A 12,535-nucleotide genomic window follows, 5' to 3' on the forward strand; every position below is an offset into this window, starting at 1 on the left:
TTTGTTAGTACTTAGAAATGTCTGCACTATTTTTAGATCCCAATTATTTATTGGTCAACCTTCAATAAATACTTGTTACATTACGAGGCAACAGCTGGCCTGGTTTATTGGGAATATATAGATTACATCAGATCCGGTCTTCTGCGCAGGTTTCTCTTTTCGATAATGAGAACATGTGTGCAACATCCAGTGAAAAGTAGTCATCTATTATCTGATTGTGGAACATAAAGTGAGGGAGATAGTTTTGTGTTACACTGCTTTTATCAATATTCCAGCAATATCACGGCTGGAGCCCATAATGGGCTTCACACATTGTACCCATGTGGGGAATGAAACCCAGGTCTTTAGAGTGATGGGTTGAACACTTTAACCACTAGGCTACCCCACTGCCCTGAGGAACAGATAAACCTTGACTTGAAGGTCTACCAAGAACAGGATTGTGCAAATATGATAACAAACTCAGGGCTCCAGATAATTTTTCATGATCAGGAGTACGTACTCCTTATTTTTTTAATATAGGAGTACTGGAAAACAATAAGAGTACATTTAGAGTACTGAATGGAATTTAATGGCGTATCAGTAATCTTGTGTTTCGTTTCATATATGCACCACAACATTGCTACTCTTGTGTAAACAGGTCAGTAAACAATAAAACAATACTTTTTCAGATAAATACGTCTAAAAATGATTCTGAAACCGTACACCATTGCTGTGGTCCGTATCTGCTACGTTTTATAAATTATTTCCTACCATATTGTGCTTATTTTATATCCATACATACACCGATACGCCCCTTATCTGAAGCCCTGAAACTGCTTTGTCTGAGGACAAAATAGGCATCAAAAAGTTAGTTTTCAGATGAAATGAACTGAGCCCTGTGCCCACTTGCACAAATATAAGTGATCTTAGTACTAAGACAATATTATATCTATGTTAGAGTATTGGAGTTATGATCATTGTAGTATTAAAATCGCTTTGTGCAAGTGGGCCCTGGTCATTAAAAGGGCGAGCGAGTTTAGTTTCACACTGCTTTTAGCAATATTTCAGCAATATCACGGCTGGGGGACACCAGAAATGGGCTTTACACATTGTACCTATGTGGGGAATCAAACCCGGATCTTAAGCATGATGAGCAAACGCTTTAACCACCATCCTACTCCACCACCCCCGTCATTAAAATGGAATTTTCAATGTAACTTCCGATATATATTTGGCGACAATTGTTAAACATTACAATAATCTTAACATCTACAAGAACAAATCCACTTTGGTGACCTAGACATTGATACAGAGTGTAAATACATGCAGTGAATAAATGTTTTATATAACACCACAGCAGCCTTTAAATATTTATATCTTGGTCTGGAAGCCAGTGATTAACAACAAAGTGAACTATCTATGTTATACGGTCATGATGTTGAAGCAGGATATGGGAGTCCATCACAAAGATGACAGTCGCAGTGTTAACTTGAGGTTAACCTCATTTCTTATGTGACCTGTTAAGATCTGGGTTAGTATAGTTCTTGAGCAACCCATGCTTGTTGTAAAGAGGCAAAAGGAGACAAAGTCATCAGTATCCCCAGCAATGGTAAAATACTGAATATGTCAACTAGTTATGACTATGTCAAATTACGGTTTGATGTACCTCGGTAATGTTGATATAGAGTGGTACTGTTGATGTATGTCTTTGGGTTCTTGGATACCCACAAAGTGGAAAGAGAGTATTGAAAGGTTTTTAATTTCTTTTCCGGAAAAGAGCACTACCACCAATTTCAGTTGAAGTCAAACTTGTTGCCATGGAAATGCAAACAATATTTTATTCAGACATGCAAAAGGCACCAGCTCACTACGAGACCTATCTATGTGCCAAGTTTGGTGAAGAAATATTGAACACTTTTTATGTTCTGTTCCAGCAAAAGACGAATTTGCAGGGACGGATGGCCACAGAGACGGAGTCCAAAATGATACCCCCCAAAACTCGAAACTCTACTTTACTGAGAAAGTGTAATCCCAAATATACCACATGTTGTGTAGGATGTGTAGTCAATCAACCAGGAATAAATACATAATCATAACAAACACTTGGTAGCTGGAATGGGAAATTCTCACTCCCAACACAACCAACACACTATCCCAACATTAAACTTATTTAAAGAGACAAAGAACACAAAGAAAGCGTCAGCTAACTGTCAATAATCCGGAGATTGTCTATTCAACAAGTCTGATCAATTTCTGACGCTGTCAGCAAGCTAACTGACCTATTTATAACCATTTCCTGGAAAAAGAGGTTGTTTCAATGGCTTTCGTAGAACGTCGCACCAGGTAATACAGCATATCAGCTCCCAAATCTATGTCATAAGCCTGATCACTGACATTCAAGACCTTGCTTCAGATAAAAGAAAAAGAAATACTTGAGTCCCTGTCGTATCTCTCTGGAAATTTGAGACAGTTGACACACTGTTATCAATGTCATCTGCATTTTTTACACCACAATATCTGATTATTGGATACAAATACGTAATGGACACAATTTTGTATTGACCACATGTTTGTAAGGCTATATGTCCTGTACCCATCAAATATGTGTATGAATTGTTTAGGTTTTGACCTTGTCTGATCTCACTTAGTGCTGGATTTTTTATTTTTGCATAGCAACTGTGGCTCGCTCAAGATAAGTTCATTCATTAGAGAACAACCCAATTCTGTAGGCATATTTCCGTAATCACTCTATTCTATTTTTACCCATAATGAGCTCAAGAGAAGGACTTTGATTTCTTTGAGTATACCTGCAGAAACTTTTATTTAGGAATACAAAATCACCATTACAGAAGGTTATTAAGGTTTTTTATATAGGACTTATGACCTCAAACCGCCTGTAAAATATTTAGAGAACAACTAACTTCTCCAGTGAGTGATATAACTAGTTGAAATAATGTTCAAAGTCGCTTTAAAATACAACAAAAATATTTTTATGGAATAATTTATTAACATTTGTTAATATGGTAAAATGATATTTTAAATACCCATCAATGTAATTTAGTAAGAGCAAAACGTTATTTGATCAAGTCAGAGCCAGAACATTGTTCATTCATGACTGGACGTGTGTCTGAGTGACAGTGTAGCGTTGAAACACACTTGGGAAAAACTATGTCAATTTTGGGGAAAGTCAACGGTTAAAACTTGGGAAATCTAAAAGACAACCATCCCACGAATACATCTAGAAAAGGTTTTCTATCAAGAAACTCAACAAGTTTGAAGATTAAACAACATTTTGCTCTGTGGAAGGTGTGTTACAGTCATTGGTCCCAGTAGAGTCCAGCATTTCCAAGAAGGATAACTCTAGTCGGTATCCGAATCAATGGGAAGAATACGCCTCTTTGGAGCAGATAGTCGACTAACACGTGGAGTCATTCGAGATGTTCAAGTCGAATACACCACCATTAATTGGACCTGAGAATAGTGTATGTACAGAATGAAGAATTACGGCATGCGACAAAGACTGTGATGTCATGATGGCAATCTGAGGCTGAGGCTGAGTGGGCAGAGTGGTGGAGTTACATGGGTTTGACAACAATTTATTGATGGGCTGATGTTGTTTCTCATTAATTGAAGAGTAACTGTTTATTGACTGAACATTTTTGTGCCCGGAAATTTGCATGATTTGATGTCCTGGTACACCATTGTCAGAGAGGGTGTGGATGAGACATTTTCGGGGGCTATGATTTGTCAAACGTTTGTCGCAGGAATGTCCAGCTTTGGTTGCCATTTTTTTCATGATGGAGCCAAGTTTTTTTTTCCAACAGGTTGGCATTTAAACCACGTGTTCCCAGATTTGACACCAAACTGTGTATTGGTAGCAATATAAAAAGGATGATTTGGGTTGCAATAATCTTTGGGTCTCAAATCCCGATACCGCTTGTACACAGCTACCGGATAACACTCGTCCCCGGGTTGAGCACATGCCTTGGGAGCCACATCACGACACTGGTCACCCTGCCGGGTTTTTGTTTGACATTCCGCATCATTTTCTGAATCTTTCCTTAATGTCACATCTCCCCAAAGCATGCGCCTGTGAGGGGTAGCGGATCGAAGGCCGAAATAGACGGTATTGTTCCACCAAAGTGTGTTCAAAAGACTATCCGGAGTACTAGTACCAAGCTGTCCACATTCTCAGAGTGTTTTCAGCTCTAAATCGGAAACAGGATCCGCTCTTTGAGGTAGGTTGCCCTTACCTTGTTTCTTTAATGATTTTATTTTGGAGTTCAAGACATCTCGAAGTTTAATGAAATGAACAGAGTCGGCTAACAAGTGCCCATAATCATGGCATTTCAAGTGACGTTCAATACGCCCCTTGATTCCTCTCAAAGTAGATGGTTCATACTCTGATCGTCCGATTTCCTCGCAGAAATGAAGAACTTGCACAAAATTGTATTCAGTTCAGTTGGGGGATATCTTGAAGCTGTCTACTGTCATGCAAACTTTCCCGAAGGAATTTGTTTACCAAGTTAATGTCGAGCCAAGTTTTTTCATTTTCATTGTTCGACAGAAATTTGAGCCTATCTCTTTTTTCATAGTGTTTTCATTTTCATTGTTCAAAAAGTCATCTTGAAGATCATTTAGCACTGATTCCGGTAAGAAAGTAGCTGTTTTCTGGTTCAATGGCATGGATGCCGTGGCAGACTCACTTGTCACACTTTCAGGTAACACCTTTACGGTATCTTGCTGCTTCTATTTCCCCGAATTCAGTTTTAACAACAAACAGGTTGTAGGAATTCAAGGGCTGTAAAATTCTTATCACTCTTCCTATTAGGTCACCATCAACTGTAACTAGGTCATTGATCTTAATCAGGGTTAGCCTAATGGTGGCCATGTCTGTTTACAAACAATGCAAACGATTGTTTTTTTGTTTTAAAGATTATTTATTTTAAAAAGACTACTTATAACACAATTTTATTGTAAAATAATAATGTCTAATAAAAAGAGCATTCATATTCTTAAGCCTTTATGTTTTCTTTTTTAAGTCTCGGCATGAGTACATCGCATTATAATTATCAATGAAACGGTAAAAGTTGTCAATGAACTTGGATCATGAAAAGTAGTTCCGTCAACCAATCATATTTCTTCTCTGCTTAGCTGACCAATCAACGTTCAGAATCACTGAAAAGCACATATGCAATTATCACAAAATTAATCACCTGTGTATCCTAGCCTGTATGTGTAATAACAACTTTTAACACTGACTGATATGTTTCGAGTTAACCTGTCCAACAGACGTGCAGTTTGTTTCTAAGGCAAGTTATGACCAGACAATCTAAATATTGAAAAATTAAATTATAGAATTAATTAGTAGATCTCAATATCATTGTTGAAAAATGTTTAATGAAGGCCATGGACAGACTACTTTTAACATGGCCAGCAAGTTTCAAGAGTTACCTGAAGAATTTCCCATGTGTGAATCAAACCCAAGTCTTTGGCATGAATGCTTTAATCACTAAGATACTACTTAGTGTAAGAAGTGAAGCCTTGAATTCCCATGCAGCTAAATGATATTAACCATTATTGGTCTAACTATTCGGAGGTAGTTCACTTCAAGGATCTTTTGAAATAAAAAAAAATATGAAAAAATGTGGCATCAGTTTGCCAGCTGATGAAATCTTTGGCTTTGACTGTTTCAGTCTCAAGCTGACAGCTGTGAACTAAAGACTAATACAAGGCTACAAATTGCCCAACATCAACTAACTTTACTAAATCTCTTAAATGCAGGAATTTGAAGCTTCCAGCCAATGCAGCCTCTGCGCATTGTAGAATACAGTCGAACCCTGTTTATCCGGACATTTTGGTTACACTCAGAAATTGTCCGGATAGTGAGACGTCCGGTTAACTGGATCAAACAAGTAAAACGTATTGACGATGTATATGGACGAGACGTTATATACAGTACAATTACAATTGAGTTAATCCTAATCCTAATTAACCTGTGTTTTCGTTACTGATGAGATGTTCTCACACCTGCTAAATCCTAATTAACAACTGAAGTGGCACGCGTCCCTAGTGTTTTGATGGGTAATTAATCAATTCAAATCAAACCGCCTCCCGAGAGATTAACAATGTATACACTTACTCGTGGGGTAACAAACACATGCATATGCATATGCACATGCATACAGAGCTTTCTGTCCGGATAGCAGGATCATTTTTCAATGGAAATCTATGGGAATGGTTTGATAATTCTCCGTCCGGGTCCGACTGTATTTGATAATGATCAGTGGTAATACTATCCAGCCAACAAATATTATTTGCAGATTTCTGTCACGATATGTACTTTGTTTGCCATTCCACATAACAATACAATGCTATCTATCAAAAGATTTACATGTGAGCTCCACATTTAAGGTGTACAATTATTCAACTTCAACAACAAATAGCACAGACATGCAGTCAAACTGATGATGATGATTTGGAAATTGATCGTGGTCTTTCCGATATAATGTGTATTTCGCACACAGGCCATTTCGGGTTTGATCAAAGGAGGGGTGATAATGACACAAAGATAGAGCAATCTTAAGGGGGTGTTAGGGTTGCAGAATTAATTTGTGTATAAAGTTTGAATTTGGAAATTTGCCAGAAGTTGCAGGGGGAACTATACTAGAGGGTGGTTTGGTTGGTATTTGTTTTGTTTGTGTTTGTTTGTTTGTTTGTTGTTGTTGTTTCTTTCTTTTTTTTTCTTGTTTATTTTTTTAAATTTTTTTTATTTTTTTTTTTTTTTGTTGTTTTTTGGGGGGATGTGGGTTTTTCTTGTTTTTTTTATATTAGTACAAGTTGGTTATGTGGGATTTTTGCGACCTAGTCAAACTGATTCCTTCAGTTCTCTAAGTAGATATCAAATAGGAAAGAATCAGGTAGTGACAGGAAAGGAAATAAGTGAATGCAAACAGCTTACTTGACCTGACCAGAGACCAATATATACTATCCCAAATCTGCAGCAAACGTCAGTAAGACATCCCAAATTGGAATAAAGAAATAAAAACTGACCTGACATGTGGAAGAAGTAAGGTATATATCACTGACAGCAGGACCAGTAAAGAAGAAAAGGCTTCATGTTTGGTTTTACAGTACAAGGCCCGATCCACAAAGTGTTTGTTACGTTACGACCTGTCGTAACTCTATTGTTTATCATAGGCTTAGAATGTTGTAGCGCTACGATTGTTCTGTGGATCAGGACCCTGCACTTTGCAATCACAGAATACGGGAATAAAAGAAGGTGAGGTGAGGTGAAATTGGGTTTAACATCGTGCTTGAGAATAGTTCGCTCATATGACAATGTGCATTCATGTGTATATGTAAGTGCGGCTACTTGTACGAGCCCAGACTTAAGCTGGTTTTATAGTGCTAGCCCACTGAGATACCATGCCGCAGTGAAGCATGAATACCCCACTCAGACACATTATACTGACTCCGAGCCGACCAGTCCTTGTTGTACCCATTAATGCCGAGCCCCAGGCAGGGACCAACAAGTACCATATTTTAACGTCTTTTGGTATGACGCGGTCGGGGATCGAACCCGCAACCTTCCGCTCTCCCGGGCGGACGCTCTAACCACTACACCACGGAGGCGGTGGAATGAAAGAACCTCAAAGGAAGTAGTGATGTTTCCCACTATTTGCCTGGCAACTGCCTATATATCCCGACAAGAGCTTCCATGACCTAATGATGCACATATGGTATAAAACTTACAAAGGTTGACTGACATTTGGACCCAGAAATAATGTTATCACACGCAAAAATATAAAAAACTTATTTCTATAAATCCAAATGAAGCTCAGAACAATCCGTAATGTCTGGAGCTGAGTCTATCTAGAGTTGTGCTATCATTCTAGACTTAATTCATTCTCTAGATTCCATGGGACTGACTATAAAACAAGATGCAAAGAATCGTGTACAGTGACATACACGTGGAGAGAAAAGTGTCAACAGATCTTAAACACGTTACAGGAAGCAAATATGTTACAGGAAATAACATATCTGTTACACATATTTCATATAAAAAGTTCTTTGATAACATGAATCTTTATTTTTTAGGCCATTTTCACCAATATTCTGTCTGGGACACCCAAAATGGATTCCACATGTTGCACCACTGGGAAGTATTCCAGACTAAATTACCTTGGTCGGTATCGAAAAAAAATCTTTATTTTTGTTAACAACCGGAACAAGTTAAACTTCTCACTTTCCTAAATTCTGTGGATTATAACATTTTGGTGTAGAAAGTGCAACATTTAGCATTAAATCCTCTTCCTCTGTACTACCCATACTAAGGTAATAATTTGACCACTTTCTAAGAAGTAACATTATTAACATGAACCAGGAAATAGTTAATTTCAATTTGGACAATTTTACTCACACTTATTTTAGGTTTGGGCTGAATACTGGTGTCTGGGCAGGTCTAGATAAAATGCCTGTAAACCGTCAAGAAAATGAAACCACATTTCCAAACTATAATTTTACCTCTTGAATATGGACACCGGTATCCTGGGCTATGAATGTTGAATCCAGCACTCCGACGATCTGATCGGCAGTGGATGTCATGGTTGCCCATGGGATTTGGAGCACCTTGTAACCATATGGAGTTCTAGCATGAACTACCTGACAGAAATTGAAAGTATGAATCAATACACACACAAGCCCTGGGCACAGTGTCATATGTCAAAACTTGCAGAACATGTAATTTGACACAAGCTGACGTTCCACCGTTAATAATAAAATTTTATTAGATGAACATTTTATCAATGACATTTCAAACTTTGATAAATGAAGAAAACATTGATGAATTTAAACAACAGCTGTTGCTGCTAGTATATAATATAGTATATATTACAAATGTGTGTGATGGATTGTTTTTACTCTGTTTGTCCTTCTCTGTCTGTATGTTTGTTAGGTGTGAAACTGTTACCACAGTATGGTATATAGGAGTACTGGAAAAACTTAAGAGTACATTTAGAGTACTGAATGGAATTTAATGGCGTATCAGTAATCTTGTGTTTTGTTTCATATATGCACCACAACATTGCTACTCAGATAAATACGTCTGTAAATGATTCTAAGACCATACACCATTGCTGTGGTGCATATCTGCTACGTTTTCTAAATTATTTCCTACCATATCATGCATATTTTTTATCCGTACATATGCCGATATGGCCCTTATCTGGAGCCCTGTGATCACTATGCAGAAAATTTACAACAAGAGCCAAACCTAGATAGATTTTGACAAAATGAATTGATTTCTAGACATTTTAGAAAAGGTTTAAAAAGATTAATAAAATGACGGTACAAAAACCGAAAATACCGAATATTTGGACTTTATTACGGTATACCGAACCAAAGGCAAACTACCACGTTCTGCTAATACTGCAGAATACCTTTTCACTCCTACCATCTGTCTGTCTGTGAACATACCTGTTTAATGCTAAACACAAAAACTATGCTAAAAAGGTTTCTTTGCTGCATTTGTATCTATGAAAAACATTCCAAAACAATCTTCATCACTTTCCAGGACCACATAAAGTGTACAAATCTTAACCCTAACTTAGGGTCAATATTTGTAACATCGAGGTAAGGGGGCTGGATAACTGAATTCATTGCAATAAACACCCTGCATGTTTCAAAACCTCTTGTACACGACTCAATGGCAATTTGTTTGTCAGAGACAAAGCAGTGGACATAACCTTTGAACATTGATAAAATTAAAACTACACTGATAATAGTTACAAAGCATAGCTAAAGCTATGTACTCAATAACACTGCTGTTTCCTGTGTCAAAATCTGTGACTTACACAAAAAATATGGGTTTACCTCCATAAACAACTTGGAGAAAAGTGCTTACCGTTCTAAATGATTTATTACACTTAGCCTGGAAGTTTCTCATGGCTGGTATCACAGTAACCTTCGATTCACGATATGGTGAAGACAGTAATGCCCTCAAAAATACAGGTTGAACTTCGCAAACATTTGGGAGATAAGTTCTTGGCATTCTAAAAGATTTATTACAGTTTTGCTTGCATCACAGCAACCCTCATGATATAGCGATGATAGTAGATATAAAGGTATGTATATACTATTGAAAATTACGTTGTACAAAAAGAAACTTCAGCACTACACCTATCATATGTTTGTGTTAAGATATTAGGAGTTGTGATCACCTTAGCGCTAAGATCACTTTGTATAACACAACCCTGATCTACAGGTATATGACCACTGAAGACTCTGATGTGTGAGTTTAGGTAAGTAAGAATCCTGTCTTATGAATATTTAACTTAGTGAGCCCTATTTAGCAAAATATATGGTTATTACTAAAACAGTGTAACCTTCTTATTGAGTGCTATTCATAAATTGATGTATTTTCTGAATGACTTTTCATCTCAACTACTCCTAGAGCACTCAGTAAGCATGGATTAATGCACTTATATCATTATTATAGTCTATACACATATGAAAACTGCTTTCATTTGTGTCCTTTCAAATTTTGTTCACAATGTATATCACCACAGTTTTCCAAATATAAAATTACCAAATTCCTGATTGCTTAATCGTCTCGATTGCCGGAGAAGATCGGTAGCACCGTGTTTGTTTGTAAACAGTGAAGTAAAGACTGTTCGACCGTACACATTTGCACATTTTTCCACATGTGAGCCAGGAAGGTACCATTAAGTGCTGACTTTTTTCTTGCCGAGAAACCATCATAAAGAGAACTGTTTGAATACAGTTTGTTTAAGGTCTACCCTATGCGGATACAGCGAGTTTAGTTTTATGCCGTTTTTAGCAATATTCCAGCAATATCATGGCAAGGGACACCAGAAATGAGCTTCACACATTGAACCCATATACAGGGGAATCGAACCTGGGTCTTCGGCGTGACGAGTGAACGCTATAGTCACTACAGTCTGTTTGCAATGAAAACGTACCGATGAATTTCAATTTAAACAAAAAAGTAAATCGAATAAAGTGGAATTATGATTGCGAACCCTCATTATTTTACCTTGCCAAATGAACATTAAAATCTCAGAATTTTATTCAACTTAGGATAAAAGTTGTTTAACAAACGATCATAGTTTCAAATCGCTATTATTGGTTTGTATTACAAGGGGGTATGCACATTAATTGAAACACCAAAAACAAGTAGAGTTGATCTGAGTTAATGCTCAACACGAACCGCACGTGCATTTGTTTCACTGTTCCAACTACTGTGCTTACCCCTTTGTAATACAAACCAATGACAGAGATTTCAATGTATGATCGTTTGTGAAACAACTTTTAGCCTAAGATGAATAAAACTCTGAGATTTAAATGTTCAATTGGCAAGGTAAAGTTATGACGATTCGTAATATTAATTTCACTTTATTTGATTTACTTTTTTGTTTAAAGTGAAATTCATCGGTGCGTTTTCACTGCAAACAGACTATAGGCCCAGATTGGGCTGCAAGAAGATGTACTTCATCAAACTTGAGGCATACACTATATAATTATCATATAAACTAAAGTTTCAAGTTGGTAGACTTAAATTTATGATGTACAGTTTAGATGTACTGTTACAATATATAAAGAAACGTTATCACTTGCAAGAAGGACGAAACACTCACACTGACAGTAAAAATTCATGCATTTTGCCGCTTTGTGAGCAGGAACATCCATCAATGACTGAATGACGGGGAAAAAATATACTGGCTTACTAACTTAGCATTGCTTGCTTTATGTACAGAAATGCACCAAAATAAAACATAAAGCATTTAAGAAATAATTGATACCTTGACAACAAATGCACCCTACCTGTTTTCTGTTCCCATGCTTACATGATTTACATCCAGTAACGCTGTCAAACAAATGCACGTGTGGAGTCAAGCCTTGATTTTCTCGGAACTGATAACGCCGAGCGTGTTAACCTCATTTCCCGGTAGCCCTGTCATTCCAAGAATTGAAATAAACTGACCTACTTTCGCTTTCTGTTTTCATTCGTATCTGAGCTTTGTTGACACTTAAAATGTTGAGTAAATATAACGTTTAAACTTACCCGTGTGATCTTTATTAAAGAGTGAAGCAGGGACATCGTGACCTAAAGAATTTAAACGATATGTATGCCAGACTGTTTTGTTTTCATTTAAAGATTAATTGCACTCGATCTTCTATCAGCTGGGCACACCTTCTCAGCCGGTGTTTAGGGTACTTGCCTCCGGTAATATTATGACAGCACTTTCGAGGAAACTGCGTTGAAACGGAACACGACACAACCATACCGCTGCATAAAGTGAATCCGTCTTTGTAAGTCAGCCTGTCTTCTTAATGATATTTTAATGATAGTAAAGAAGCCACTTCAGACACACACCACCACCCCCACCCACCCCCGAAATATATGTATATTTTACATAGGGTGATATTTCATTAGGCACCGTCAAACATTAATAATATCGATTTTCTGAATATTTATGAACACATACAGCCATTAATTATTTCTAGTGTTCTTTATCGAATAAACTTTAGATAT

The 12,535-nt window shown here is 37.1% G+C and overlaps 1 protein-coding gene across 1 annotated transcript in view; it reads right to left on the reverse strand.

The window, feature by feature from the left end:
• The window catches only part of LOC124280749 (malonyl-CoA decarboxylase, mitochondrial-like), a 33,893-nt gene extending 21,611 nt beyond the window's left edge, over positions 1–12,282 (reverse strand). The window contains 2 exon segments of the mRNA XM_046716730.1: positions 8,506–8,643; positions 12,065–12,282. Of these exon segments, the coding sequence (XP_046572686.1) occupies positions 8,506–8,643; positions 12,065–12,100 (174 nt within the window). The 5' untranslated portion in view covers positions 12,101–12,282.
• Positions 12,283–12,535: the final 253 nt, after the last annotated feature.

Source organism: Haliotis rubra, unplaced genomic scaffold (genome assembly GCF_003918875.1).
Source record: "Haliotis rubra isolate DU_JTF1 unplaced genomic scaffold, ASM391887v1 Scf273, whole genome shotgun sequence".
Lineage (NCBI taxonomy): Eukaryota > Metazoa > Mollusca > Gastropoda > Lepetellida > Haliotidae > Haliotis > Haliotis rubra.